The sequence below is a fragment of the Gnatocerus cornutus genome, chromosome 9 (genome assembly GCF_029298725.1).
Source record: "Gnatocerus cornutus isolate USDA-ARS CGAHR chromosome 9, icGnaCorn1.1, whole genome shotgun sequence".
Classification (NCBI taxonomy): Eukaryota; Metazoa; Arthropoda; class Insecta; order Coleoptera; family Tenebrionidae; genus Gnatocerus; species Gnatocerus cornutus.
In genome coordinates, this window is record NC_142241.1 from 15046680 (window position 1) to 15073391 (window position 26712).

General features: G+C 41.2%; 9 protein-coding genes across 14 annotated transcripts; 3 read left to right on the top strand and 6 right to left on the bottom strand.

The window, feature by feature from the left end:
• Nucleotides 1–7: 7 nt before the first annotated feature.
• Nucleotides 8–1967, bottom strand: LOC148169153 (aminoacylase-1-like). Its single transcript, XM_088044705.1, has 6 exons — nucleotides 1766–1967; nucleotides 1118–1459; nucleotides 923–1069; nucleotides 685–872; nucleotides 323–555; nucleotides 8–274 (listed from the first exon to the last, which is right to left on the bottom strand). Exons 1-6 carry the CDS (start codon nucleotides 1869–1871, stop codon nucleotides 55–57), a joined length of 1236 nt encoding a protein of 411 aa, XP_087900831.1. The 5' UTR covers nucleotides 1872–1967; the 3' UTR covers nucleotides 8–54.
• Nucleotides 1968–2049: 82 nt separating this feature from the next.
• LOC148169154 (aminoacylase-1-like) lies at nucleotides 2050–3642 on the bottom strand. Of its 2 annotated transcripts, none has more exons than XM_088044710.1 (5): nucleotides 3551–3642; nucleotides 2980–3321; nucleotides 2600–2934; nucleotides 2326–2555; nucleotides 2050–2281 (listed from the first exon to the last, which is right to left on the bottom strand). In XM_088044710.1, exons 2-5 carry the CDS (start codon nucleotides 3254–3256, stop codon nucleotides 2071–2073), a joined length of 1053 nt encoding a protein of 350 aa, XP_087900836.1. In that variant the 5' UTR covers nucleotides 3257–3321; nucleotides 3551–3642; the 3' UTR covers nucleotides 2050–2070. The 2 variants fall into 2 exon arrangements, with proteins under 2 accessions (XP_087900836.1, XP_087900835.1); XM_088044709.1 differs by having other exon boundaries at nucleotides 3368–3565.
• Nucleotides 3643–3786: 144 nt separating this feature from the next.
• Nucleotides 3787–4962, top strand: LOC148169155 (uncharacterized). Its single transcript, XM_088044715.1, has 2 exons — nucleotides 3787–4068; nucleotides 4124–4962. The coding sequence occupies exons 1-2, from the start codon at nucleotides 3804–3806 to the stop codon at nucleotides 4873–4875; spliced, it is 1017 nt and encodes a 338-aa protein (XP_087900841.1). The 5' UTR covers nucleotides 3787–3803; the 3' UTR covers nucleotides 4876–4962.
• LOC148169156 (pancreatic triacylglycerol lipase) lies at nucleotides 4914–7028 on the bottom strand. Of its 2 annotated transcripts, none has more exons than XM_088044699.1 (6): nucleotides 6914–7028; nucleotides 6756–6862; nucleotides 5915–6706; nucleotides 5700–5868; nucleotides 5153–5486; nucleotides 4914–5103 (listed from the first exon to the last, which is right to left on the bottom strand). In XM_088044699.1, exons 1-6 carry the CDS (start codon nucleotides 7026–7028, stop codon nucleotides 5028–5030), a joined length of 1593 nt encoding a protein of 530 aa, XP_087900825.1. In that variant the 3' UTR covers nucleotides 4914–5027. The 2 variants fall into 2 exon arrangements, with proteins under 2 accessions (XP_087900825.1, XP_087900824.1); XM_088044698.1 differs by having other exon boundaries at nucleotides 6756–6874.
• A 143-nt stretch (nucleotides 7029–7171) lies between these two features.
• On the bottom strand, nucleotides 7172–11205 carry LOC148169157 (GTP-binding protein Di-Ras2). Its single transcript, XM_088044724.1, has 3 exons — nucleotides 10814–11205; nucleotides 10400–10657; nucleotides 7172–9029 (listed from the first exon to the last, which is right to left on the bottom strand). The coding sequence occupies exons 1-3, from the start codon at nucleotides 10949–10951 to the stop codon at nucleotides 8835–8837; spliced, it is 591 nt and encodes a 196-aa protein (XP_087900850.1). The 5' UTR covers nucleotides 10952–11205; the 3' UTR covers nucleotides 7172–8834.
• A 1777-nt stretch (nucleotides 11206–12982) lies between these two features.
• LOC148169158 (uncharacterized) lies at nucleotides 12983–15674 on the bottom strand. 2 transcript variants are annotated; one of them, XM_088044708.1, is made up of 6 exons: nucleotides 15440–15674; nucleotides 14817–15392; nucleotides 14660–14765; nucleotides 13480–13638; nucleotides 13196–13434; nucleotides 12983–13145 (listed from the first exon to the last, which is right to left on the bottom strand). In XM_088044708.1, the coding sequence occupies exons 2-6, from the start codon at nucleotides 15390–15392 to the stop codon at nucleotides 13143–13145; spliced, it is 1083 nt and encodes a 360-aa protein (XP_087900834.1). In that variant the 5' UTR covers nucleotides 15440–15674; the 3' UTR covers nucleotides 12983–13142. The 2 variants fall into 2 exon arrangements, with proteins under 2 accessions (XP_087900834.1, XP_087900833.1); XM_088044707.1 differs by having other exon boundaries at nucleotides 12983–13434.
• On the top strand, nucleotides 13666–14658 carry Polr3D (RNA polymerase III subunit C53). Its single transcript, XM_088044719.1, has one exon. It carries the CDS (start codon nucleotides 13673–13675, stop codon nucleotides 14648–14650), a length of 978 nt encoding a protein of 325 aa, XP_087900845.1. The 5' UTR covers nucleotides 13666–13672; the 3' UTR covers nucleotides 14651–14658.
• A 76-nt stretch (nucleotides 15675–15750) lies between the features above and the next one.
• Nucleotides 15751–17625, top strand: Kaz (E3 ubiquitin-protein transferase Katazuke). Its single transcript, XM_088044713.1, has 5 exons — nucleotides 15751–15875; nucleotides 16022–16721; nucleotides 16959–17108; nucleotides 17180–17376; nucleotides 17424–17625. Exons 1-5 carry the CDS (start codon nucleotides 15837–15839, stop codon nucleotides 17523–17525), a joined length of 1188 nt encoding a protein of 395 aa, XP_087900839.1. The 5' UTR covers nucleotides 15751–15836; the 3' UTR covers nucleotides 17526–17625.
• Nucleotides 17626–18008: 383 nt separating this feature from the next.
• Nucleotides 18009–25791, bottom strand: LOC148169161 (ABC transporter G family member 20-like). Of its 3 annotated transcripts, none has more exons than XM_088044685.1 (10): nucleotides 25620–25791; nucleotides 21903–22116; nucleotides 21432–21854; nucleotides 21281–21374; nucleotides 19688–19909; nucleotides 19109–19640; nucleotides 18882–19062; nucleotides 18570–18835; nucleotides 18440–18526; nucleotides 18009–18254 (listed from the first exon to the last, which is right to left on the bottom strand). In XM_088044685.1, the coding sequence occupies exons 2-10, from the start codon at nucleotides 22004–22006 to the stop codon at nucleotides 18040–18042; spliced, it is 2124 nt and encodes a 707-aa protein (XP_087900811.1). In that variant the 5' UTR covers nucleotides 22007–22116; nucleotides 25620–25791; the 3' UTR covers nucleotides 18009–18039. The 3 variants fall into 3 exon arrangements, with proteins under 3 accessions (XP_087900811.1, XP_087900809.1, XP_087900812.1); XM_088044683.1 differs by having other exon boundaries at nucleotides 21903–22016; nucleotides 25620–25790; XM_088044686.1 differs by lacking the exon at nucleotides 25620–25791 and adding an exon at nucleotides 25467–25589 and having other exon boundaries at nucleotides 21903–22016.
• Nucleotides 25792–26712: the final 921 nt, after the last annotated feature.

Here is a 26712-nt window from a genome sequence, read left to right on the forward strand (position 1 = left end):
AACGAAGTAACCATCATATAAATTTATTGCATTTTATGTCCACGACAACTTGATTTATCCGGTGCGCTCCGCAACGTTGCCCACAGCCCCCAGGATCTTGTAGTAAATCTCAATGCCTTTTAGGAACGTATTCACCCCTAAATACTCATCGTGGTCGTGGAGCAGCACCGGCGTGTTATTAATAGGGGAAAATCCAATCGCCGGAACGCCAAGTTCTCTAACGTAGCGACTATCGGTACCCCCTGGGAAAATCTGTTTCTTTAATTTGAGCCCTCTGAAACGCCACGTTCCTTATTTTGTCACTATCGCAACAGAGTCTTACAATTTATCAGTGGCGGCTTTGAAAGCGAGCCAGAAAGGGTTGGAATTATCCAGTTTAGTGGAAGGAACTTGTTTTTGTTTTTGCTCGTACTCAATCCAGATGCCTTCGCCGGCTTCTTTACACCACTTGTTAATAGTTTCTTCCCATTTTTTGATGTCCACGGTTTCAGGGGGGATACGAATATCAACTGCTATAGTTAGTTCGTCGGGAATCACGTTGGTTTGCACCCCACCCTAAAGAAATGACTTAAGTTCGTGTCTTATAACTGTTTGATTATTTTTTTACCCAATCACATCTAGGTGGCATGAAAATTAAACTGACTTAAGAATGAACCAATAGCATTGCGTCTTTACGTTACTTACTCGAAGTTGAGTCACATTCACTGTGGTGACATCGCCGACGGTCCAATTGGGGTTGTCTTTAAGTTTCTGCTTTTCTTGTCGTCGGAACTCGTAGAATTTGTTCATGAGAAACGCGACTTTTTCTCCGGCGGTGTTGTCCAGGAGTAGGGAACCGTGTCCTGGATGTCCCGGACAATGTATATGCAAATCTGGAAGAGTTTGATAATCGGGACGTGTCCCTGGAAGAAGTGTTACATACGCCAAATGCACCTCTCTCCGTTGAACAACGCAAACTCGTCAGTGGGGCTCGCCATCCCTTCATCCAGGGACACCCCCACGTTCAAACCCTTGAACTCCTTCGTGTGGACGAATTCCCTCATTCCATCCACTCCTCCGACTTCCTCCTCTGAAAGAAAAATCCCAGTTTCTTTAACAATAGGAATGAATTATTTACCAGGAACAAACGACAAGTGGAGGGTTCGTTTCAACGTAACGCCTTCTTTCTTCATTCGTCTAACAGCTTCCAGATATTGGATACCGACGCTTTTCATGTCTTGAGTTCCACGCGCGTAGATGTTATTCTGCTCGTCTATCTCGGCATCGAAGGGTTTGTGAGTCCACTTGTCGGCGAAGACAGGCACCACGTCCATGTGACTGTTGAGGAGGACGCTGGGCCAGGTTGGTTCGGTTCCGACACATGATATGACCACGATGGGTTTGTTAGGCACGACGTTGTACGTCTTGATGGGGAGGTCGAGGCTTTTCGCTTGTTTTTGCAAGAATGTGACACAAGGACCTGCAAATTAGGGCTTCGCGTCAGTTTTTATCCGCTTCTGTTTGATTGTACTGCGGAAAAGCCGCCCAAAACTTGAAAATTGCACTGAAATTAGGAAATTGGTGCCCCCTTAAAATTGAGGTTAGGTTTCCGGAAACGACCCCGCGACGATGAAATTCACATTCAGACGTATCTTGGATATGAAACGTCGGTAAAGCTTGACCCGCAGTCCTCAATTCGCTCTAAAACATCGTAATTTCGCGAATCGTAAAAAGTGAGGTTATACTGTCAAATCCCGAAAAAAAATTTTTAGCGATTTTTTCTTACCATAGTCGATGTTAGGATGTACGGAGGGGATCTTCAAGTACTCGCGGAAGTTTTCCACGGCTTGGACATTCAGCGTCTCTTTTTCTGTGGGGGTCAATGAAGACATCTTCAAGTTTTGTTTCTACGGTTGTACTGACACTTTCTCAAGGTTTGTTTGGCTTAAATGTGGTCTTAAATAGACAAAAGGTGTTTACTAAGTGGCTTTTGATAAGATCTTTGATAATAAGCCACGTCCGGCAAACATGTTTTTTGTTGTTGGGGCCCCAGGACAATAAAACGCGGGCTTTTCAGATTAGAATTGTATTTTACACAATTTTGTTACCAAGGACAATAAGGATTTCGTAATAAATATCAATTCCTTTGAGGAAGGTATCAACGGTGATGTACTCATCGTGGTCGTGGAGCAACACGGGAGTGTTATTCATGGGGGAGAAGCCCAAGCATGGGATTCCGACGCCGCGCACGTAGCAGCCATCAGTAGCCCCCATGCAGATCTGGGGTTTTAGTTTCAACCCCCTAGAAATTCCGTTATTTCAATTACAAGCTCCTGAGTTACTTACATTTTATCCGTGGCCTCCTTGAACGCCACCCAGTAGATGTTACTATCATCCAGTTTCGTGGAAACGACAGGGGGCTTCTTATGATCGTATTCTATCCAAACTCCAGGACCGGCCTCCTCACACCATTTATTCAAAGTTTCCTCCCATTTCCCCAAGTCGGTGTCTGGAGGGATGCGACAGTCAAACGACAGAATGAACTCTGGAGGGATGACGTTGGTTTGAACACCTCCCTGAGGAAGATCACGTATTAAAGAGTTTACAAAGAACGACTCACTTTGACTTGGGTCAGATTAATGGAAGTGACATCCGCTAGCTGCAAGGAGGGATTGTCCTCCAGCAACTTCTTTTGGAAGCTTCGAAACTGATACACGCTCTGGAGGAGCTTTGCGGCTTTCTCCCCAGCTGTGTTATCCAGAAGTAAAGAACCGTGACCGGGTTTCCCAGGGCAATGAATATGAAACTGCCACAAACAACGCTCTCCATAGAAGACAACGAACTCTTCTTTGGGACTGGCACAACTTTCATCGAACGCCGCTCCGACGTTGAACTTCCTGAAATCCTCAGTTTGGACGAACGCCTTCATGCCATCAACACCGCCGATTTCCTCATCTACAACCATAAAACTGACGAGTTCTTAAAGTTGATGGTTCTTACCAGGGACAAACGAGATGTGGATGGTTCGTTTCAAAACAACCCCATTCTGCTTCAATCTTCGCACTGCTTCGAGGTATTGGATCCCAACACTCTTCATGTCTTGAGTGCCGCGTCCATAGATGCGCTTTTGGGAGTCGATATGAGCACTGAACGGTTTGTAAGTCCACTTGTCTTCGTACACCGGAACCACATCCATGTGACTGTTTAGGAGAATTGATGGTAAAGTCGGATCGCTTCCCACCCATGATAACACAACGACTGGTTTGTTGGGAACCATGTAAAAGACTTTGATGGGAAGGCCCAAACTGTGGGCTTGTTTCTCGAGGAATTTGAGGCAACCATCTGAAGAGATAGAAAGTTAGTTGGGGGTCGAGGTACAAGAGCTTACCGTAGTTCACGTTGGGGTGAACCGAAGGGATTTTTATGTATTCCCGAAAGGTCTCTAGGGCTCCAGTGGCGTTTTTGTCGGACATGATAACAATGGAATGAAGGAGTTAAGTGGTAAAGTGTAGTTTTGTTTGTTTATGTTAAGTTTGTGTCCTTACTGATAAGAATTCTACATATTAATTACCTTTTGTAATTATAATTAAGCCTCTGTATGTTAATTCTTGCTAGATTCCCCCAAATCCTCCAGATTTTCTAGATCCTTTTTGGACTTTCCACAGCTCTTTTTACGTCAAAATTGCCAGACTTCAAATTTTAGGGGGACAATGCGGCCAACTTCACCCTCCTAAAATGTCTTCGATCATCACTGTAGCAACCCCAAAACAAGCGACGCACGCTCCCTCCGCGCACCGATCAATGTCATAATCACCTGTCACAAAATGTTGGCAAAAATCGCCCTCGTCTCTTTGCTAATTTACCACATCAACGCCGCTGTCTTCTTGTGGAGCAAGAATGATCTCAAGGTTTCACCTCTCAACGTCTTCACCGACGACACTCTCGAGGATTTGGTGAAGGCGCTGGGATACCCCGAAGTGGCAATCTACAAGAGCTCCCCGTCACTTCTCCAGGAGTTTGAGCGGTTGTCGGAGGGCTACCATAGAGCGTACAATCCGAATGGTGACATCACCATTGAGAATGCCACAGGTTTGTCTTAGTGACGAGTAGTGACGAGTCTTCAAAAGGACAAGTGTTGTTTCAGAGATTACCAACGTTGAAGATGTCGCTCTGGTGGAGACGAAACAGCGCGTGGATATGTCGAGAGGGTCTGACATCCTGTCGGTGTTAGTTTTTTACAGTGAGAGGCAGAAACGGGAGGTTGAGGAGAGTACGGAGTCTCCGGATCTCCCGAGGGATTCGGTGTTGTACCGCGCCAAGTCCCCGAAGAATATTTACAGTTTGTTGTACTCGCCTCAGAACCTTCTGCTCAAAACCGGAAACTACTCCATCGAGTTCGGGAATGGGATCCAAGTGACTATTGATAGTAAAAACTCGTCGTTCCGACTCGACGCTCGTGTCCCAGTGGGCGACGAAGAAAAATACATCCTCCAGTTCTTCTTCACGTGGCAAAATACCTACTGGTCCTTGGCGACGGTCAAAGTTAAGAGCATCACCAGCAACTTTTCGAGTACTCTAACAGTGACGGAGCCCTTCAGCGTCCCTGCTCACTTTTCGTACCATTGCAGTGGCGTCACTGTCTTCGCCGACGCCGATAAGACAATTGAGTTGCTCATTTTCGACATGCAGGTGCAGCCTGATTCGAAAAATGGAGACTTCGGGGATGTTTACGACTGTGTGGACTTCACCACAGTCCCCATTTGGTCGGGACTGTTAGTGACTGGGCTTCTAGGGCTCGGTTTGATTGTCGCACTCATTGCAATCAGTGACATAAAAACGATGGATAAGTTCGACAATCAGAAGACCAAACAACTCGCGATTACCGTGGCGGAGTAGAGGGGGAGTTGCGCTATGAGGTTTCAGCGCGAGTGCTGTTCATTTTATTGGTTTTATTAGAAAAAATAATTTACTTAACTAGGTATTTACAACAAACTCCGATTTTCGGGACGGCTTTTTACGTGTGGTAATACAGAGAGCTGTAATTATTTTCAACAGTACGAGGCGATCATGAGTTTCGGTTGTGCCGTTTGAAGAGGTTTCCCGTCTTTCGAACAAACTGTGATGCTGAAGAAAAAGAACTAAGTGGCGACACTCTGTATATTCGTAGTTTTACCTCTGTCTGATTTCGAGAGCGTCCACGGAAACCTTGTCGACGTAAATCATAGGCACGGCGAGGATCCTCCAGGTCAAGGGGTTGAAAACGCTGCTTTGGTACCGCCATTCGACTTCGACGGCTTTGAGTTTGGGGATTTCGTTGGTGGGCACCACCGCCGTGTACGTTTGGCCAGGTTCGTGGAAACCACCACTGTTGAGAGCCACTGGTTTGCTCTTGGGGCCTTTGCCGTCGGTGGTGGAGTGCATCGTGAGGAAGATTTGGCCGATTTCGCCCCCGTGGCGCACGCTTTCGTCGGAGTTGGATATTTTCACTGTTATCTTGTAATGACCTCCTGTAAAGACAGTAATAAATGTGGTTTTAAGGCGACTTAAACTGAAAACGGAATTTTAGGCCTCAAAAGCGGCCTAAAAGTAAGTCTTCTGGCCGCAAACATTTTCGGATGGTGGCGCCATCTATCTGTAGTTTTGCATATTACATCAAGATTTTCTCGAAGCCATAATGGAGATAAACCCTTATGCTTCTGAGGTGCCGAGTTGTTACTTACTGCAGTAGGGTTTTTGGTCGCCTGTGATAAAGTAGGTGGCGATGTTGGTATTCGGGGCCACAATCCGTTTCTGGACGAGATTCTCATAGTCTTTTCTCCCGTGGAATCCGAACTGGATGCATCGCTCGTTTCTCCATCCACAGTCGAAGCATTTTCCGGCCAAGAAGTCCTGAAACCCCCAAGTTAACTCTCGTTGAAACTACAAGAATACCAACCTCATGACTCGAGCATTTGACGGTGGTAAAGGAACATTTCGGATTGGGGTTGATGCTCTCGACGAAGTACTCGTGACTCCTTAGGTGGTTGCACCCCAAATACCTCCTTATCCCCATAAAGAAGCTCCCTTGCGCATCCGAAATGTACTGCGCGACACTTTTCCCACACCCCGGTTGGTTGGTCCCCCCATTGGGGTAATAATCCACGTGTCCAATCTTCTCGGTCATCCCCAAACCCCCTCGAATAAACTGACTCGCGTCAGTATGCACCACATCGACGTACTGAGCAGCCGACTTGTCTAACCGCACCGGCGGTTTAGCCTTCGCGAAATGGGGCTCCGCTGGATCGAGCCCGGTGATGCGTCCCAGGGTCAACTTGAACTTCTTTTGTAAGGTGTAGCCGACGTAGCCGCACATGTGAGCCCCCAGAGAGTGGCCGATGCAGTGGACGTGGTCTAGTTTCTTCGTTCCGGTGTGGGTGGAGAGGTCGTAGATGAGATGGGAGGTTATCGCGCCGACAAGGCGGATGTTTGCAACGGCTTGAGTGTAAGGGGGGCCGGAGCCGCCCGCCCAGTCCACCACGATGACCGAGCTGTCTTCAAGGCGGAGGAGCTCAGTCACGGCTTCTTGAATCCAGTAGACGTGGCCGCCCTCTAGGTACCCATGGGCTATAATATAGACGGGTTTACGGGGGTCGATGGCGATGGATCCGATGACATCGGGCTCGTTGAGGTCAATGAAGAAAGGTGTCGTGGGGTTGGCCCTCGTATAGTAGGGATATTTCGGTTCTATCTGAATTAATTTGATAGGTACGACCTTGGAGTTTGATGGGTGATTTTACCTTGGAGAGTTCCTCAGGGAAGAGGGAGACTGGTCGATGCTCAGAGGTCCATGGAGGAGAGAGTTGGAAGCACCCGTAGCTACCATAGCACTTGGTGGTGTTGTGCGCTGGAAGAGGACCTATAAATGAGTGTTTTCCGAGCTCAGCGACTTACCAACTTTTCCCAATTTCCAGAAAATAGTAATTGTAGGACTCGTCCACGTTCTGGTAGTTGCTTTGGTTCATGACAAACATGAGCGTGTGCAAGAAAACTGATGCATTAGAGGCGTTCATCTTGATTCTAGTACGGATATCGAACCACGAGTGTTATAACGGAACTGACTTGTTATCAACAGTCAAAGTCCGGAGGTCATTTTGGTCATTTTTCACATATTTTGTCTAGACTCGTTCTTCGTTTGACGCAGAGAAACGAACGGTTTCGTAATGGATTTATTGTTAATAAAACTGTGTTTACAAACAAATTCAACATCACAAAATCAATGTAAAGTTTAGGTTCGATTTTGATAAAAACAATCAACACTTTATTAACAAGGAAATTATTGAAAGGGACTAACATGTAGAGAGAAGTACATTGAAAGACAAACGATAGAAATATCTATGTTGTAAAAATCTAAATGCCAGAGCGTGGAAATGGGGCAACAGCGCCTGGATTCTTGGGATCCACTGTCTAAACAAACAGATAAATCTTATCGATGTTTTGCAACTCTGCTTTGTCTAAAATGAACTCGAAAAGTTGCCACACACGGTGCGCCGAAAGAGAATTTTATTCGAAGAAAATTGCTAATGAAAACAAAAAATAAAACAAATTTCAAATCATCGTAGGTTGAATTTTTCTTGGTTTACCATTTATGTCACACAACTCTAAAAGCAAGACAACTGGGTAAAAAATTCCAATAACGTAGTTATAAATGAAATTCTCTTCCGCCGAACTGTGCAGATTTCTTCGAGCATCATGGCCCACCTCGTCTTTCCCAGACTGACCTTGATGGAATCAATGTTAGGACCGGATGATCCGAGGAGCGACTAAAAACTATCGTACTGTATATTCCATAGGAATTTCTAGCATTTATTCTACCAAGTGACGTCAGTCTTTGTTGTATTGGTACACTGAACGCAAAAACTCAAGTTTGAGCTGAAGAAAGAATTTTGTTGAGTAAAACGAGAAATTATCTACAAGTATACAAATGTTTTTCAAGTTCACTATATTAATAACAATTTACTTGGCGAAACGAAAGTCACCTTTCATAACAAAAGTGGTTTTCGTTGTGGCGCTGCTAATAAAAGCGATTTTTCCAATTTTACGCGATAAATGTAGTAAAATGGCTTCTACCGAGCAAAGTCAAAAGTATTTTGAGTACATTTCTGCTACGCTATTTTTAGTTCTTTATATATTCGTTGCATAAATACGTTTATAAATCGATCACAATTGCAGTTCATATAGTGAACACTATAAAGCGTGAATAACAAATATTAATAACACGAACAATTTTCTTGTAGCTTTAGCACCCAGTCTAAAAATGTTTAAAAGTGCCATCAAAGCAGTTCAAACGCGTGTCGAACAACTAACTGGTCCGCTCTAAATGAAACTATCACATAACTGGGGATCACAAAAAAGTCTGATGAAATGCTTTGATGGGTGCACCGACTATGCTTATAATGAAATAGCAACCTACCGTTAAACTACGACTTATGATATGCTATTGTGACATGTGATGTGTAATGTTTGCACAAATTCTAGCTTTTTTCGTATTTAACAATGATGGCTGGACCCGACTGCGTTGTTTTTTTATTAACAAAAGACGGTAGAACGGTGCTGCTCCTTGTCGCAAACATCAAACGATCAAACCAAGTGCCAGCAGTCGGCTCTTAACAAATTAGGGACCGAGCAAGTGAAAGAGTGCGCTTATTTACAGGACAAAAACACGTAGAGTAGCTAATATTGTCCACAGAGATGGGCACTTGTTCGGTTAACAGTCAACAGCAACGGACCACTTGCCCGGTCTTTAAAGCTTGGTCAGGTTAACAAGACGTTTTCGTGATATTTACAACATGTAAAACTATTCACGACGGCCCCTCATCTTACATCAGTTCGCATTTGTCTTTGGCGACGCGGCTGTTGGCTTTACCTCCGATTTGCAGGCTCACGTTGCGACCTTTTTCCAGGTTCAACAACTCCTGAAAGAGCTGCTTCACGTTGTGGTTGGTCTTCGCGGACGTCTCCATGAAACTTACGCCCCATTCGGCCGACTGCGCTTGGCCCTCCGACGTGCTCACCTGCAAAAACAGTTGTAAGTAACTAGTGGGTTCAATTCTTTCGTTTTCCAGAGCACACTGGTATGTACATCAGACTAGTTAAAAGAAACAAAAGAATGTTTCTTCAATCAGAGACGGTCTTTGAAGAAAATATTACATTTTTCAGTCGATATCTCGCTTATTTGTTGGAGTAAACTTGACTTATTATACATCAGTGTACGCAGAATTGTCCGCAGATTCCAAATCTGGGATTTAAATTCAGATCCGGCAACAAATAACTGAGGTATGGCCGATCAAAGTTTCGAATAGTTGATTTTCATTTTTTCTCATTTTTCGTAATTTTAAAAGTTAAATATCTCGGAAACTATTTGAGATATTGAGATGCGGTTTGCGCCATCGTTTTTCTCGGCTCATTTTACGTTAGAAAAAGTGCTTAAAAGCCCAAAATTCGATAGTCGATTTTTCGCGAAAAAAAATTCCGACTCAAACGATGAAAATTTTTCATTTTTTTAATTTTTGGCCATAACTAGCAAACTATTTGTCCGATAGATCTTAAATTTGGCCAGTAGATAGATTTCGAGCTCCTCTTTCGACTGATGTGTAATTCAATGCTATTAAACGTCATTTTCATTTTGAAAACATTGATTGAAAATCATCCTAAAATGATGTTTTCAAAACAGTTTTGGCCAATTCCTCGTTTATTTATTAAGCAAACTCAACAAATTTGGGTCTCATTTTACGCAGAATTTCACGCTGAATCCAAAATTTTTTAATTTTCGTCAACAAATAACCGAGTTATGGCCGTTTGAAATTTTGGGTTGTCGCCAGAGGGCCAAATTTTTGAAGGTTTAAAACAATTCGTGCTCGATATCTCGGAAACTGTTTCAGATATTGAGATGCGGTTTGCGCCATTGTTTTTCTCGCGATTTTTTACATAAGAAATAGTTTTTAGATTTTACAAAATTGGAAAGTTGCAATTTTTCGCAAAAATTCATGACTAAAACTATACCATAATTCCGATATCGATATCTTGCTTATTATTTTTGAGTAAACTTGAGTTATCATACATCAGTGTACGCAGAATTTTTCGCAGATTCCAAAAACATGTTGACAATCGTCGTACAACAAAAACTACCCTAGTTATACCCGTTTAAAATTTTAGATATTGGAGAGCTTGTAAATCGCATCAGCTCCGCGTAGGCCCCTCGTGACGTCCACGCCGCCTCGCGTGAATTTTTCATTGACGCATTTTTTCGTCCGCATCGTTTCCGATCTGTGTTAATTACTTATAAATCCGCTTTGACGTTGTTCTGATAATACCGCGCTGATTACTTCCAGCATTGTCGAACGCGTGGGAGGCGAGAAAAATCGCGTGTTTTTCCTTGACTTACTTCTCTCAGTTCCGCGCTTTCGTCGCATTTATTCCCCACTAACATAATGGGGATTTGGCTGAGATCCGGCCCTTTTAGCTCCCGTATGACCTCCATAATGGGGCGCAGTTCCTCGAGGCTTTGCCTGCTGCAAACGGAATAAACCAGGATGAAAGCGTGTCCTTTGCTTATTGAGAGCCTTTGCATTGCTGGAAATTGATGTGATCCGGTGGTATCCGTGATTTGAAGAGTACATATGTTTTTGTTGCAACTTATTACCTAAAACCAATCAAACGCTGCAACAACTCCAACAAACTCAAAATGAAGAGGTCAAAAACTTACCAAAAAAATAACAAGCAATTACATCAAGCAACAAAAACTGAAAAAAATTGAAATGAAAATAAAATAAAACGGGGCAACAGAAACGACACTCACTTGTCTGTAGGTGTCTTCGATGGTGGGAATGTAGCTTTCTCTGAAGGTGCCTTTGACGAACCTCAGCACCAGCGAGCTCTTACCGACACCTCCGGCGCCGAAGACCACAACACGATAATCATTGCTTTGTTCAGGCATTTTTCGAGACTTGGAAATACTTGAAAGAAAGAGGTTATATGGTGATCTCTCGGCGGGTGATTTTCACTGCCTCTTGTTCCATTTCGTTGAATGCGTGACGCGAACCACTTTCGAGAGATGAGTTACGGGAAATGAACTTGTGTTTTCGTTATTTTTGCAATAAATTTGACTAAAATTATGACGTCATTCTTAAACTAAAAATTGTATTGATTGGCCGACGCGGTGACATCTCGCGGCAGGAAGAGCGTAGTGAGAGCGCTACCCGCATAGCGCTGCATTCGAGGGAGAAAACTAACCTCGAATAGTTTGCACTTGTCAGCTTGTCAGATTTTTCGTTCGCTGATTGGCGCTTCCACCATTTTTCAAAATTTTAGCGCTTCCACCATTTTTCAAAAACTTAGCCCCTCCACCATTTTTTAAAGTTGGCGCATTCACCATCTTTTTAAATTTGGCGCATTCACCATTTTCCAAAATTAGGCGCTTCCACCACTTTTCAAAAGTTTGGCGCGTTTACCATTTTTTAAATATTTGACGCATCCACCATTTTCAAAAATTTGACGCCTTTACTATTTTTAAAAAAAATTGGCGTTTCCACTATTTTCAAAAAATTGAGTTTTCACCGTTTTTCAAAAAAATTGGCGCTTTCGCCATTTTTTTAAATTTGGCGCATTCACCATTTTTTAAAATTAGGCGCCTCCATCATTTTTTTTAGAAATTTGGCGCATTTACCATTTTTCAAAATTAGGCGTTTTCACCGTTTTTCAAAATTAGGCGCCTCCACCATTTTTCAGAAATTTGGCGCTCTTACCATTTTTCAGAAATTAGGCTAATTTGGCATCTTCACCATTTTTCAAAAATTTGGCGCACCCACCAGTTTAAAAAAAATGGCGCATTCACCATTTTTCAGAAATTTGGCGCATTTACAATTTTTCAAAATTAGGCGTTTCCACCATTTTTTAAAATTAGGCGTCTCCACCATTTTTCAGAAATTTGGCGCTTTTACCATTTTTCTAAAATTGGGCGAATTTAGCACCTTCACCATTTTTCAAAAATTTGGTGCATCCACCAGTTTAAAAAAAATTGGCGCATTCACCATTTTTCAAAAATTAGACAAATTTGGCACTTTCATCATTTTTCAAATATTTGGCGCATTCACCATTTAAAAAAAAATGGCGCATTCACCATTTTTCAAAAATTAGGCTAATTTGGCACTTTAACCATTTTTCAAAAATTTGGCGCATCCACCAGTTCAAAAAAAATAGGCGCATTCACCATTTTTCAGAAATTTGGCGCATTTACCATTTTTCAAAATTTGGCGTTTTTACCATTTTTCAAAAATTTGGCGCTTTCACCATTTTTCAAAAATTTGGCGCTTTCACTATTTTTCAAAAATTTGGCGCTTTCACCATTTTTCTTAAATTGGGCGCATTCACCATTTTTTAAAATTAGGCGTTTCCACCATTTTTTTAAAATTTGTCGCATTCACTATTTTTCAAAATTTGGCGCATTCACCATTTTTCAAAATTAGCCGTTTCCACCATTTTTCAAAATTAGGTGCCTCCACCATTTTTCAGAAATTTGGCGCTTTTACCATTTTTCAAAAATTAGACGAATTTGGCATCTTCACCATTTTTCAAAAATTTGGCGCACCCACCAGTCTAAAAAAAATGGCGCATTCACCATTTTTCAGAAATTTGGCGCATTAACCATTTTTCAAAATTAGGCGTTTACACCGTTTTTCAAAATTAGGCGCATTAACCATTTTTCAGAAATTTGACGCTTTTACCATTTTTCAAAAATTAGGCTAATTTGGCACCTTCACCATTTTTCAAATATTCGACGCATCCATCATTTTCAAAAATTTGACGCCTCCACCATTTTTCAAAAATTTGGCGCTTTCACCATTTTTCTTAAATTCGGCGCATTCACCATTTTTCAAAATTAAGCGTTTCCACCATTTTTCAAAATTAGACGCCCCCACCTTTTTTCAGAAATTTGGCGCTTTCACCATTTATCAATTAAACATGTAAATAAATTTTAGATTTTATTCCTTTTATTCGAAATACAAAATTACACATTTTTTTTACAATTAGGCACAAAAATAACTCACTCGTGACCTTCGGACGAATCAGATTCGGCGCTCTCCTCTTCACTCTTCTCGCTCTCCACTTTCTTCGGTCGCCGCTTCTTACTACTGGATGAAACGTCTTCAATATAAGCTCTCTCAGATTGAACACCTCCTACCTCTCTTCCACTTTCAATTCTTTTTCTCTTCTTTGACGGTTTCCAAGTGACCTGTCGTCTGCTAGGACTCTGTATTACCACCGGCACTTCTGTTTTTCCCAGCTCTATAGAAAACAAATGGAACAAACTAACTTTGAAGTGCGGCTTGGTGATGAAAAGGAACAGAATGAAGACAAGAGCACAAACTGTGACTAGCATCACCGGGAAGATCACCACGTTGAGCCCCCATGGTAACGACGCTGAAATATCAAATTAGAGGAGGAGGAGAGATGGGGGCCACTTACTAAACATCCCTCGACCGAACTTTCCAAAGGCTTCGCCTACGTCTCCACAGGGCTCCACGATGAGGGTTCTGAACTGGCGGGTGAAGACACGCGAGGGGGCGATGACGAAGACCGAGTTGGGGTACGTGGCGAGGTAGTACGCCTTGCAATGGCTGTCGTCTAGAAACAAAACTTGCGTTTGAATTTCGCGCCAATGTATATTTATTTCTGGGGATATTTCGTGTTGGCAACACCCAAATGTCAACGTCAATCGCATCAAAACAAGTGGAAGTTTGGCCCCGTTTTATGGTCTTCAGAGCGTGTCTCAATGGACGACAAACGATCGGGGCGCCTCCAGTCGCTGAAGATCCCTCGTGACCTGAGTATGGGGCTCCCGCGCACGAAAAAACAGTACGCACCTAACCTCAATGTTGTCCGCAATAAAGACAAACCGAAGGAAATCCTGAAGAAGATTGACCAGAAACGTAAGGAGAAAACGAATCGTATTGACAAGAATGAAAGTCGCTACATTCAATCATCGGGAGTTTTCTCTCAAGGAGCTGGAGAAACCAAGAAACCCGGGGCTCACTTGGAACGGGCTACTCCATGGAGAGAGAAGAGTGTAAGCCACGTCGCGCCACCCGTTAAAAATCCTTGGGCCGTTAATAAAAAGATTGAAGATGGGGTTTTGGAGAACCTAATGAACTGTGATAATGATAGTGATGAAGATGAGAAGATGTCATTTGAGCCTTTGACTCTCTCTGACAAAGTGAAGAAGGAAGTAAATGTGAAGAAAGAGGAAGAGGACTTTCGTTTTCTTTTACCGGAACCTTTTAGTAGTGAGCACAATGAAGAACACCCAGCGTTGGCTCTGGTGAAATTACCGGATTCTTTTGCGGGGAAGGGGCTCAGTGACGATCCCAACGTCAAAAAACTGTTTGATTACCCCTTGAAAGACATGTTGGAGGGGCAGATTGGGAAACTCGTCCTACGAAAAAGCGGCAAAATGGAGTTCCAAATTGGACACTTTGTTTACGAATTGAGCCCTGAAGACACCTACGAATCTAAAGAAGAACTCGCCACTATATCAGAGGGGCAGAATGGGGAGCACGTCATCGCGAAACTCGGCAGTGTGACGAGTAATTTTATTATGTTTCCAGATTACGACTGTCTTTTGAAGAAAAAACGATAATAAACTCACCAATTTGCGTTTTTATGAAGCCCCACCAAGACATTTTCTGGGGGTCGCACTCCGGGGGCGCCGTCCCCAGTTTCTTGATGTTGACCAAGTTCTCCACTTCCTCTTCCTTAAAAAGTCCAGAATTACCTTAAAGTTCGTTCAAGACAGCCCCACTTACTCTAACTAGATGAAAATAGGTGATCACAAAATCAAAGATGTAAGCCAGAAACAAGAAGTACTTCAAGATGGACCTCCAGGTGAACTGCGCCCTAATCAGCCTGTAGGCCACAAACAAAACCGTGCAAGCCCCAACCAGCGCCCCCGACATCTGATTAAATAAAACGTAATACATTCTCTCTTGAATCGTCAAAGCCAGGTCTTGGTAGCGCTCCCCGACTGTCTTCTGGAAAGCCTTTTCGAAAATCGTGCTGACTTCGTTGAAAACGTCGTCTTCTTTTTCGGTACTTTGCGAGAAATTGATTAGAAGTTGGTGCTCGAGGGGGCCCAGTTTGATGTTAATGTAACCCTCGCCCACGTCTTTGTCCAAATATGCGTTGTTTAGAATCAAACGGACGATCCGCCGCAAGTGCATGTCTGAGACACATTCTTTCGCGGTCGCAATGACACAGTGGGGGTTGTCAGGGGGCGCGACATGAGGCAGTTTGGCTTTGCGGCGAGTGTCCATGCTGTGGGGATCCACCCATTGGGCGGCCGTCACGTAAAGTGTCATCAAAACTACAAGTATAAGGTGCATCTAAAAGACAAGGATTAAGACACGGCGGTGGTTGTCAGGGGGCTTACTTTCTCCTACAAGTGAAAAAAAGGGTTAAAACTGACAGGTGGCCGTTGAGGTTAACACCTGTCACCACGTTGTGATGGGTGTCAGTCACATTTAAAATCCAACGTTTTTTTGGGTATACAATTCAAATTATCGTGTTTGTTTACAAGCAGTGATTAGAATTGCGACTTGTTGATGATGAGATAACGATTTCAAATTCCACTAGAGTTGTGTTGTCACCGGCGGCGTTCTATTGGTGCGTTTGAAAACGGCGCGCGCGTGTTGTTGTTTTTGGATGCACAAGTGGCGTGGAATCCCCTCCACTTGGGGATTTTTTTTTCTCACCACTCCACATCAGCTGTTCTCGAGGCCACTTCAGTCACTTTGACATTTTATTTATGTTTTTATTTCCACTCCAAAATGGCAGACCTGAAATCTCTGGAGCATCCCACGTTGAAGGTAAAATTCCTAGAAATTCCCGCATGACTGTTGACGGTTTTCGCCAGACATTTCGCATTTCTCCCCGAAATTTGCGCGATTGTGGCGATAACGCGACATTTTAGATTCGTAGGGCGTCGAATAATCCCCGTCATTGTTGATCGCAGGTGCCGTACGAAATTCTCAATAAGAAATTTCGGACGGCGCAGAAGACTCTGGATCGCGAGGCCTCGCATGTGCAGCAAGCGGCTAGAGAAATAGAAGACAGCATCTCTTCCGGGGATGTAAAAGCGGCGGATATTACGTCACTGCTCGGAGGGATGGTGGAGAAACTTCAAGTGCTTAAGCGCAAAGCCGAGGAGAGTATTTCCGAAGAACTGGCCGCTTCGAACGTCTGCAAGAGGCGGCTGGAGCACCTCAAGGAACGAGAGACTCTCACTTCTACAGGGACCATTTCTCAGGGGGCTGTCAACCAGTGGAAACGGAAACGGCTGGATAGGATGATGGTGGAGTATTTTCTAAGGAACGGGTATTACAACGCCGCGATTACTCTTGCGGAAAAGAGCGATATTAAGGATTTGACCAATATAGAAATCTTTTTGACTTCTCGCGAAGTTGAAAAGTCCCTTTCGAGCCACGAGACTGCGAAATGCCTCATTTGGTGCCATGACAATAAGTCCAAGTTAAGGAAATTAAAATCGAACATGGAGTTCAATCTGAGGATCCAAGAGTTTGTCGAGCTCATCCGAGCGGATAGAAGAATGGACGCCATCAAACATGCCAGGAAATATTTCCCCAGCTTCGAGGAGGAGCATCTCACCGCGATACAGAAAGTCATGGCTTTGCTGGCTTTCCCAGTAAACACAGGTAAATTTCCAGTTGGCAGTTGGCTGTGGGAAAAAGTCATGTCGTCACTAACACCATCGCAGCAGGTTTGACGTATAAAAACCTAATATTTGGGGAATTTGATAGTTTTCGATCAAAAAGACGACGTACGTTCAAATGCATGCCCTGCCTAGAATGAAAATTCACTTGGACGATATTCACATTTTTTCCTCCAAGTCTGTTAATTCGTACCATGGACTGAAAAAGTGTCTTTTATAGAGATTAGTCCTTACAAGGCCCTCTTCGACGAAGGCCGGTGGGACATCCTCATCGAAGAGTTCCGCCAGGAGAACTACCGCCTCTTCCAACTTGCGTCTCAATCCGTTTTTACCGTGGCTCTCCAGGCTGGCCTCTCGGCACTGAAGACACCATATCCTTTAATACAGTCTTTGGAATTTCTGTTTTGTTGTTGGTAGTACTGTTTTTCTTAACTTTCCGCACTCAGTGTTACTCCGATAATAGCGAGAACCGAAATCCATCGTGTCCGGTCTGTCAACCATGTCTCAACCAATTAGCCGACGTTCTACCATTCGCCCATTGCTCACAGTCACGTCTTTATTGCCATATTAGCGGATTACCATTAAACGAAAATAATTTACCGATGATGCTACCCAATGGGTACATTTATGGAGAACAAGTGAGGATCGCCAAAGTCGGGTTCTTTTGTTAAAGGAATGTTTGCAGGCTCTCGAACAGATGGCGAAGGACAACAACGGGCAGATTATCTGCCCTAAAACGAAGGAGATATTTCCGTTTAAGAAAGTCGAAAAAGTGTATGTTATGTAAATGTGATATTGTCTTTTTTTTTCTTTTTTTTTTTATAGTATTCATATTCTTTACGTCTAGGTTTTGTTAAGTTGATTTACTCTCAGAGTTAGTTTTATTTTAGGCTTCTCGAAATAAAGTACGGTTGAATAAAAAAAACTCAATCCCCCTCTGGCGACGTCTAGTGACCTTCAGCTTGTCTGGTTGGTAGCACGAAGTGTCATTAAAATTTTGAATAAGTACAGTAGAACCTCGATTATCTGGGTGCGGATTATCCTTGCATTACAAAAAACGCACAAATCGAAGAACAACCACAAGGTGTTTATAAATGTTTCTAGCATCAAGGGTGGCTCTGGAATTACTGTCGTACACGTTAACGTTTACGTCAACGACGTTTCAGTTACAGTTTTGTGTTAAAAGTTTTGATTTTCAGGTTTCAAACCATAACTAAAATCATAATCGATAATCGAGGTTGTACTGTATTTGAAACATTAAAAAAATATACAAATGGTAAGAGAATATTTATTAAACAGTTTCATAATCTTTTTGATTGGATTAAAACTACATTAATTATTGCAAATATTATTATCCAAACGACTTCGATGCTTAAACCGTTCCAAACCTGGAAATTCGTCAATGACCACCCTTTTTTCATCACATTGCGGAAAGAGTCCATGACGATGGTAAACGGGAGGCATCTGGAGATGTACTGCAGGAATATAGGCATTCCTTCTATAGGCCACAAACAACCTAAAAAACGGGGAAATAACAACATTTTTTTTTTGGTTACAAGGGGTCAAGAAATAAAGTTTTGAGTTGGAAAGAGCTCCAAGTAATTATTTTCATTGTTTTTCTTTACCCCGGTGACTAAAAAGGCACTTCGGTTACGGTCAGTTCGGATCGTAGAAAAAGTATAGTATGTAACACCAACTTACCGCACAACAGAATCATGATGTAAAAACTTCCAGTGGTTATAATATTCGCCATGGTGACGTTGTACGACACTATAGATATCCAGAACCCTAAAAAACTCCTGTAGGTACAGTCCCCACTTTCATTCCTTACCAAAGCCAACTCCGTCAAGTCCCTGCAGGAATGTCAACAGCGCCAGAGTCCACATACTCCCGGCGTATCTCAATTGGAAAATGCCAAAAGTAATAACTAAAGTTGTAATGGTGTAAACTGCGACAATCCCAGTCTGTATGACCAAGTGGGTTAAACAGATCTCTGTGGATGACACTCCCGCTATAATGGATCTGTCCCAGAGTCCTTCAGACCGATCGGTTACTATGATCTGTGACGTCATCAGACACATCAGGAAGAACATCATCCTGGAAAAAAATCTGAAAATTTCGTCTTATTATTGAGGTAACTAACGTGATGACGAGCCCTGGAGTCATATAGTCGGTGAAGGTGTCGTCGTCGTCTCCATAGAACATCGTTATCTTCATAAAGTCCGCCATTTTCGGGTCGAACTTACAGTCCGTCATAAGATCCCGTTGGAAATCCAGGAATAGTGACAGGAGTTTGTACTTGATGGTCGCTCCGACCTGCCGATCTAAAATCGCAATGACAGTCAAAGAAAGAGAGGCTTTAATGCGTACTTGACATATCCAGCCAGACTTTGATCTCGCTGAAGGACAACACCTCCTTGTCGACGCTCCTCCCCAGCTCCACTCGATCCTCTAAAGACTCGGTAAAGTTGTCGGCTAGGAACATGGCCCCGACGACTTCCCCATGTTTGATGGCGTCCAAGGCGTCCGGTAAGGATTCGTAGTAGATTTTGTGGATCATTGGGTCCTCCACGTAGGCCAGAAACCGACAGCTCATGTTCCTGAAGTGACAACTGGAGTAGTCGTACGGAATCGCCGTGTTCGTCGGAAGGAAGCCGTGACAGAGAGTCGTCATGCTCTCCTGGTTCACCACCGCGAGGTTGATGTTCTTCGGGTCCGGACCCACCGCCAAGAGAAACGCCACGTTTTGCACTACAGGAAACAACAAAATGAACACCATTCCGCTGACGTTTCTATAGAACTGCTTCCAGTTCTTGTCAAGCAGCGCCGTCATTCGCTTGCCGTTAAGTCCGTACCCTCCCATCTTCTTCGGTTTTTTCTTAGGGGGTGGTGGAGTCAGGATCTGAAAGATTGAAGTTACTTCGGTGGGGTTTTAGGGGTGATAGTTACGTCAGTGGAGCCTCTGGTGGTGTCGAACGACGCTAGACTTATGTCAGTGTTGGAGTTTTGGATTGGGGATGTTGAATTCGGGAGGGCGTCATTGAGGCGACCTTCGTTTTGTCTTTGGCTGAGGATGAAAAAGACTTCTTCGAGGACTTCGGTGTGGAACATGCGGAGGAGGGTCGCGGGGGACTCTTCGGCGATGAGGCGGCCGTTGCGCATCAGGCCGATCTAAAAATCCCAATTGTGCTCATAATGTAGTTTTTATACTCTCTTGTTTGAGGCAGTTAAAGTGTCCTGTTACTTCCGAGGGAGGATAAAGTAAAGTTATGTCACATGATTTTCTAAATGCGAGTAAATTTGTTATTGTTGCCACTTCGTTCAATTCTTTTAACACCTTCATGACAGTTGTAGAGGCTCTGGATAAAATATTGTATTGTATTCGAGTGCGACAGACATGTTCTTTGACAATAACAAAAAGTACATTTTTCGTTTGTTTTTTTACGTATGTATTCGATTTTTAAACAAGCTCTTCATGACTAAATTTCTCCGCCAACTGTTTATCGTGCGATTAAATTAAAGAAAAAACATCCTCAGTTGTCTTTGGAATTCCATAGCCTGCCCGGATTATGTAAAGTTATGTCACATGACTTTTTAAATGCGAGTAAATTTGTTATTGTTGTCACTTCGGTCAATTCTTTTAACACTTTCATGGCAGTTTTATTGGCTTTGGATAAAATATTGTATTGTATTCAAGTGCGACAGCTATGTTCTTTGTCAATAACAAAAAATGTCACAAAAAGTACATTTTTCGTTTGTTTCTTTAGGTAGGTATTCGATTTTTAAACAAGCTCTTAATGACCAAATTTCTACGCCTACTGTTTATGGTACAATAAAAGTAAAAAAATCCTCAGTTGCCTTTGGAATTATGTAGCCTACCCGGATAAAGTAAAGTGTCACAAAAAATACATTTTCGCTTGTTTTTTCGGTACGTATTCGCCTTAAACAAGCTATTGTTGACCAAATTTCTACGCCAACTGTTTATCGTGCGATAAAAAGTAAAAAAAACATCCTCAATTGCCTTTATGGTTCCACAGCCTGCCTTTAATTGTCAGTTTGACAGCTGCAGCTTTGATGATATTTTGACATATTTTATTGACGAAAAACATCGTAAACTTTACAAATAAATAAAATGACGTATTCGAATATAATACAAAGTTTTATCCAACACCGCTGTTGGTTGCAATTCCAGCATTAAAAGAACATACGAAGTAACAATCATGTCTGCATTGGTTACTTTATCTCTCTAGAGAGTTTTTTGCGTCAAATATGTGAGTCACTGACCACTTTATTATGAGTGCATTTCCTATAAAAAATGTTTAGCATCTGATCAATGATCATCGCTAAAGAGAATGTTCGCCATGACATGCAAGTCTGCAAATATTTCTAGTTTAATCAATTCATACTCTTTCGCATTCAAGGCTACTCTCACTGCCATTCTCAGGTTGCGATTTTTTCTATTATAAAAACAATTATGTAGTAAACCTAGATTTATTTACGTAAGAAATCCGACTTTTATTGATTGTTTTTTTGGGGACTCACCACGTTCGCCTGCCGAGCCTCCTCGATGTAATGAGTGGTAATAATCACAGCCATACTTGTTTTAGTCGTTATTTCGACCAAATAGTCCCAAATCCTGGAAATTTTCGTCACGTTGGCATTGTATCAATTTTTTTTTGTTTTTTTTTCGTACCTTTCTCGCAAAATGGGGTCCACGCCGACGGTGGGCTCATCCAGTATGAGCAGCTCCGGCATGTGCACCATGGAGGCGGCGAAAGACACCCTCCGTTGTTGCCCGCCGCTGCAGTTCCGGACAAACCTGTCGGCCGGAGGCAGATCTAGCAAGCTCGACAACTCGTTGAAGCGCTCCTCCAGAGCTTTATCGGACATGTTGAAAATCCTCCCGAAGTAATAAATGGCGTCTTTGACAGTAAACTCGCCGACTAAAGCGATTTCTTGCGGCATGTACCCCACTTTGGGGCCGGGGACTCCGCTTTCTACCGTCCCCGGTTGGCCCCCGAGGACCCATATGTCGCCGGAGTTTAAGGGGCGGCGCCCCACTATGCAACTTAGGAGGGTTGTTTTGCCGCAACCGCTCGATCCGAGGAGACCGTAGCTGGGGGAAATATGTTAAATTTGGATGGGGGGCGCTGGGGGTACTTACATGCTGCCTTTGGGGACGTGCATGCACAGGTTTTTTAACACTTCTTTTTTGCCGTAGGATTTGCAGGCGTTTTGCACGAAGACAGCTGCTGAGATTGATGCCATCGTGACATCACTGAAGGAGAAAAAAAGGTGATTAGTTGTTTGTCTTCACCTACATCAGTCAAGGTGGAAATGATCGAAGCTGGGAGATAATCGAGGAATTTATACCTTTTCTGGAAATAATGGTGAGTGAGATTAATAATTAATTTCACCGGTCATTGCTATGGCTATAGCTCGGTTTTTGGTAATTTGTTCGTTTTTATTGGGTCAATTTACCTAAATATTAGATCAATAAAACTTATGATTGATCGGTTTTCAAGGATTTGGTTGGTTGGCAACTAGAAGTCTTGGGTCTTAAGGGTCATTAATTGGTCGAAAATCGTTGATTAATGACACCCATTAATCAACGAATTTTTATAAGTTGCTGCTGACAATAACTGAACTATAAACTACGTTGTGTCGCTTTGCGCGAAGTACCAAAAGTAAATTTGACAATAAAAATGTAAAAATGATGCCAATCTTGTCGTCTAAAAATTTCCAAAGTTATTTCATCAAGATTCCAGTAGGTTTAGGTTGCAAATGTCCACTTTGACAGTAATTTTTTATTTAAAGTTGGAATCTTGACGAGGATGTTTGGAAATTTCAAGATGACAAGATTGGCAATGCTATCACCCAGAATCTGACATTTGTCAATTTTGACATTTTGACATGAAATAGTACTAAAAGTGTCCGAATTTCGCATTAAAGCTTGTAGCTTCGGTAGTTCTAATGAGATCGCAACGAAATTTAGACAGTTTCTAGCTTTAGGCTCGCTTAATAACTCCACCAAGTTATAAAATTATAGAGCGTCAACGACGAATTTTAGAAATTTTTGTTTTTGCGCCAATCCGAAATTGTGAAAAAAGTTATTTCTGCTTGTTACTTTGGTAGTTCTATTGTGGTCGTATTGAAATTCGGGGAAATAGTCGGGTTTAGCTTCTTTGTCAACTCTACCGAGTCATAAAAGTATAGAGCAAACGATACAAATTTTAGAGAAAATAATTTTTATGACCAACAAAAAGTGACCGATTTTTTAATTAAATTTGTAATTTTCGTAGTTTCTAATGCGATTTCAACGAAATTTATGGAGCTTGTGGTTGTTGGTTTGCTTTTCAACTGAGCTAAGTTATAAAATTATAGAGCTGAAGAGACGAATTGTAGAGATTTTCTATTTTTATGACGAGCTAAATTTGGCCGAATTTTGTATTAAAGCTTGTAGCTTTGGTAGTTCTAATGCAATCGCAACGGAAATTTAGACAGTTTCTAGTTTTTGGCTCGCTTAATAACCCCACTAAGTTATAAAATTTTAGAGCATCAGAGACGAATTTTAGAAATTTTTATTTTTACGCCGATTCGAAATTGTGAGAAAAGTTATTCGTGTTTGTCACTTTGGTAGTTCTATTGAGATCGTATTGAAATTCGGGGAAATTGTCGGTTTTAGCTTCTTTGTCAACTCTACCGAGTCATAAAATTATAGAGCAACGATACAAATTTTAGAGAAATTAATTTTTATGACCAAAGAAAAGTGACCGATTTTTTTATTAAATTTGTAATTTTCGTAGTTTCTAATGCGATTTCAACGAAATTTATGGAGCTTGTGGTTGTTGGTTTGCTTTTCAACTGAGCTAAGTTATAAAATTATAGAGCTGAAGAGACGAATTCTAGAGATTTTCTATTTTTATGACGAGCTAAATTTGGCCGAATTTTGTATTAAAGCTTGTAGCTTTGGTGGTTCTAATGCAATCGCAATGGAAATTTAGACAGTTTCTAGTTTTTGGCTCGCTTAATAACTCCACTAAGTCATAAAATTATAGAGCAAATAATTTTTATGACCAACAAAAAGTGACCGATTTTTTAATTAAATTTGTAATTTTCGTAGTTCTAATGCGATCTCATTGAAATTTAAGGATCTTGTGGTTGTTGGTTTGCTTGTTAACTGTGCCAAGTTATAAAATTATAGAGCTGAAGAGACAAATTCTAGAGATTTTTATTTTTATGAGGGCTAAAAGTGGCCGAATTTTGTATTTTAACGCTTGTATCTTCGGTAGTTCTAATGCAATCACAACGAAATTTAGACAGTTTTTAGGGTTTAGCTAGCTTAATAACTCCACCAACTTTCAAAATTATAGAGCGACAGAGACGAATTTTAGAAATTTTAATTTTTACTCCAATTATGTGTTAAAAAATCGGCCGAAAAACAAAAACAACTTTGTAACATTTGACTATCAAATTGCTATTTAAAAATAAACATTGACATAAAAACAGAATAAATAATTTAAAACAACTTCCTACCAAATAAATTGATAATAATTAATAAATTAATGTAAACTTGGAAAATATGAGTAATTTTCAAATGGGTGTTTTCCTAGCCAATTAAACATTAAAATTTTGATTATCGTACTGAATAATGGTGAAATAAGATAAGGATTAAACTATTTCTATGTTTACCTGCCTGTAAATCAATTACGCCCTCCTATAATTACCCGCTTCCTACTCGAACTTTGATCGACACTTTCAAGTTTAATTCCAAGGATAAACAATGAAATGTGCAATTTAATTATAATCGTAATTAATATAAACTCTGCAACTTGCCAAATAGACGCACTATTGTTTAACTTTGTTGCTAAATTGTACGAACTGATATTTTTCACGGTGGGAGACGATAAATATGCAAATTTTTAAACCTGTTTTGGGTAATTTGGAAACGCACAATGATAACAAAAATCCGTTTATTTCAATTGTTGATTTTTCGAGTTAGAAAATCACATGCCTACTTGTAGGTACGATTTGTAGGTCATCAACTTATCGTCCTTGATCTTGTCTAGACGCACTTCTTCACGTTCAAATTTCAATGGTTAAACTCCACGTCGGAATATCATCAATTAGATTAATTTAAATTACGAAATTAACATAAAAAATTACATGTTTTTTCCCAAAACAAAAAAATCGATCGCTCGATTTCCAAGAAAGTGGAAAACCTTGATTAGTATGATTGCATAATAAAAATTTTGCATGAAAGTTTTACTCGCTCATAAAAAAGAATTCGTCGATTTCAATGTCAAAACTGTTTTATTAGATCATGTAATTGTTGATTTTACAAAGCTGCAGGTGAGGATAATTGCTCACTCATGCATTCATTTTCTTGCTAATTACAACCGTTGTGCGTTGAGAGAAAAATGCCGTGGAAAGACAATTCGATGCGGTTCTTTTGGAAGTCGTTAAAATATTCACGTTCTCGCACAAAAACCATGTTTAAAGAGGTTCAAAGTTGACAAAACGTCATTTTATGAATTTGCGATGTTCACGGAAAAGAGAAAAATTCAAGTCGCATTTCTTAGAACAGAAAAATCAGCGATTTATCGACTCTACATGTTCCTCTCAGCCTTGTGCGAAGTCGCAGGGTCGAATGAAATTAATTATGCGAATTTTTCGGCGCTTCCTTGTTAGAAAGGTTAGCAAATGTGGCCTAGAAACGAAATCTTACTCTTAGACCAAGGTAAAACGCCAATTTTGTCGGTTTCGCAACAAAGAAAAGCACAAAGGAATTTTCCGAAATAGAAAATTAGTTCATTGTCACCACAGAACGAAAGATTCCGCACACACTTTGTTTACAATTGACATAAAATCGGTAACTTGCCTCGTTATGAATATCCAGCTTTTGTCACTTCAGCACGTTTCACCAACTCCAACGTCGCAACTGCAGCTTTCAGCAGGAAAATGGTGAAGTTATCGGGCTAGCCTTGAATTTCTGAAGGTGTAAAACCCCCATTTGAGTAATACAATAAATCGGGCAATTTGCGTTATAATCATTTAGATGTTTTGTTTTTTATGGGGACATATAAAGAAAATTTATGGGTGAAGTGCAAGTAATGGAAGTAAAGTTCGACTTTAACTGGCGGCGAGGAATTTTGGTCGAGGTTCTGGACATACCGGGCGGTCTAATTAAAAAACTGCAAGCCGTTATTTCAAGATTGGCTCTCGTTTTTTAAATACCGACTACTTTTGATCTGAATTAAATTTAATTAATTGTTAGATTTAGTTGTTAGAAAAGTGCGGTTGCTTTAATTGTAGATTATATTTATATCGGACGTGTATTCATTTTTATAATTGGCATTGTCAACTTTATTTTCTATTAGTCATTGTTAAATTACACAACTTACCTTTAAATGTTGACAGACCGCATAATCACAGGTGAAATAAGTAAATGTTCTTTCCTATCATTTAATTAACAAGACACGTTTTGTTAACAGCAGTTCACAGTTTGGTTCAATAAATTTACTTCACGTGTTCCTGGAGACTCCAATTGAATGGAGTTAAACAGATTAAAAATGCCATTTGATGATTTTTTTTTGTATAAATATATTCAAAATTTGGAAACGGGTGTTACAGTCACGACCGAAATAAACTGGAACACTTTTTTCTCATTGTAACGGGTTTAAAACTAATTTATTGAACTACTAATAGGAGGTCATCAGAACTATTGATACGTTGATAATTAGGTGATTAAAAATGTATTGGTTTTTCTTAAATATTTTGGCGAAATTTGGCTTTTCCGGCGACTTCTGTAGTTCGTTGGGAAGCTTATTTAATCACCTTTCCAACGATGTGTTAGTTTCATGACTTGCAAGTTGTTAAGCCAAATAAAAGTGAACGCGGTGTACTAAAACAAATAAAATTAACAAATATCTCCGAGTCCTGGCCTGATTGGACTAGCAATTTTAATGTAAATT

Bases quoted from the DNA above. Each gene is read 5' to 3' on its own strand.
- LOC148169156 (XM_088044698.1), bottom strand. From the start codon at position 7,028: ATGAACGCCTCTAATGCATCAGTTTTCTTGCACACGCTCATGTTTGTC. The intron at 6,707-6,755 runs GTAAAATCACCC...AAATTAATTCAG, and splicing joins TCCCTGAGGAACTCTCCAAG to ATAGAACCGAAATATCCCTA. The intron at 5,104-5,152 runs GTAAAACTACGA...CTTTTTCTTCAG, and splicing joins GCTCTCGAAATCAGACAGAG to CATCACAGTTTGTTCGAAAG.
- Kaz (XM_088044713.1), top strand. From the start codon at position 15,837: ATGGCAGACCTGAAATCTCTGGAGCATCCCACGTTGAAG. The intron at 16,722-16,958 runs GTAAATTTCCAG...TGTCTTTTATAG, and splicing joins GGCTTTCCCAGTAAACACAG to AGATTAGTCCTTACAAGGCC. The intron at 17,377-17,423 runs GTGAGGATCGCC...GAATGTTTGCAG, and splicing joins GGTACATTTATGGAGAACAA to GCTCTCGAACAGATGGCGAA.
- LOC148169158 (XM_088044707.1), bottom strand. From the start codon at position 15,392: ATGCACCTTATACTTGTAGTTTTGATGACACTTTACGTGACGGCCGCC. The intron at 13,639-14,659 runs GTGAGTTTATTA...TTTTGTTTCTAG, and splicing joins CTTCATAAAAACGCAAATTG to ACGACAGCCATTGCAAGGCG. The intron at 13,435-13,479 runs GTAAGTGGCCCC...TTGATATTTCAG, and splicing joins GTTCGGTCGAGGGATGTTTA to CGTCGTTACCATGGGGGCTC.
- LOC148169155 (XM_088044715.1), top strand. From the start codon at position 3,804: ATGTTGGCAAAAATCGCCCTCGTCTCTTTGCTAATTTACCACATCAAC. The intron at 4,069-4,123 runs GTTTGTCTTAGT...GTGTTGTTTCAG, and splicing joins CACCATTGAGAATGCCACAG to AGATTACCAACGTTGAAGAT.
- LOC148169154 (XM_088044709.1), bottom strand. From the start codon at position 3,452: ATGTCCGACAAAAACGCCACTGGAGCCCTAGAGACCTTTCGGGAATAC. The intron at 3,322-3,367 runs GTAAGCTCTTGT...CTATCTCTTCAG, and splicing joins TCACCCCAACGTGAACTACG to ATGGTTGCCTCAAATTCCTC. The intron at 2,935-2,979 runs GTAAGAACCATC...TTATGGTTGTAG, and splicing joins CCACATCTCGTTTGTCCCTG to ATGAGGAAATCGGCGGTGTT.
- Polr3D (XM_088044719.1), top strand. From the start codon at position 13,673: ATGTATATTTATTTCTGGGGATATTTCGTGTTGGCAACACCCAAATGT.
- LOC148169153 (XM_088044705.1), bottom strand. From the start codon at position 1,871: ATGTCTTCATTGACCCCCACAGAAAAAGAGACGCTGAATGTCCAAGCC. The intron at 556-684 runs GTAAGTAACGTA...TCATTTCTTTAG, and splicing joins TGAATGTGACTCAACTTCGA to GGTGGGGTGCAAACCAACGT. The intron at 275-322 runs GTAAGACTCTGT...GTGGCGTTTCAG, and splicing joins AAAGCCGCCACTGATAAATT to AGGGCTCAAATTAAAGAAAC.
- LOC148169157 (XM_088044724.1), bottom strand. From the start codon at position 10,951: ATGCCTGAACAAAGCAATGATTATCGTGTTGTGGTCTTCGGCGCCGGA. The intron at 10,658-10,813 runs GTGAGTGTCGTT...GATTGGTTTTAG, and splicing joins TCGAAGACACCTACAGACAA to GTAATAAGTTGCAACAAAAA. The intron at 9,030-10,399 runs GTAAGTCAAGGA...CTGTTTTTGCAG, and splicing joins AAAGCGCGGAACTGAGAGAA to GTGAGCACGTCGGAGGGCCA.
- LOC148169161 (XM_088044685.1), bottom strand. From the start codon at position 22,006: ATGGCATCAATCTCAGCAGCTGTCTTCGTGCAAAACGCCTGCAAATCC. The intron at 21,375-21,431 runs GTACGAAAAAAA...GAAAATTTCCAG, and splicing joins GACCCCATTTTGCGAGAAAG to GATTTGGGACTATTTGGTCG. The intron at 18,527-18,569 runs GTAAGGAATGAA...GGAGTTTTTTAG, and splicing joins ACTTGACGGAGTTGGCTTTG to GGTTCTGGATATCTATAGTG.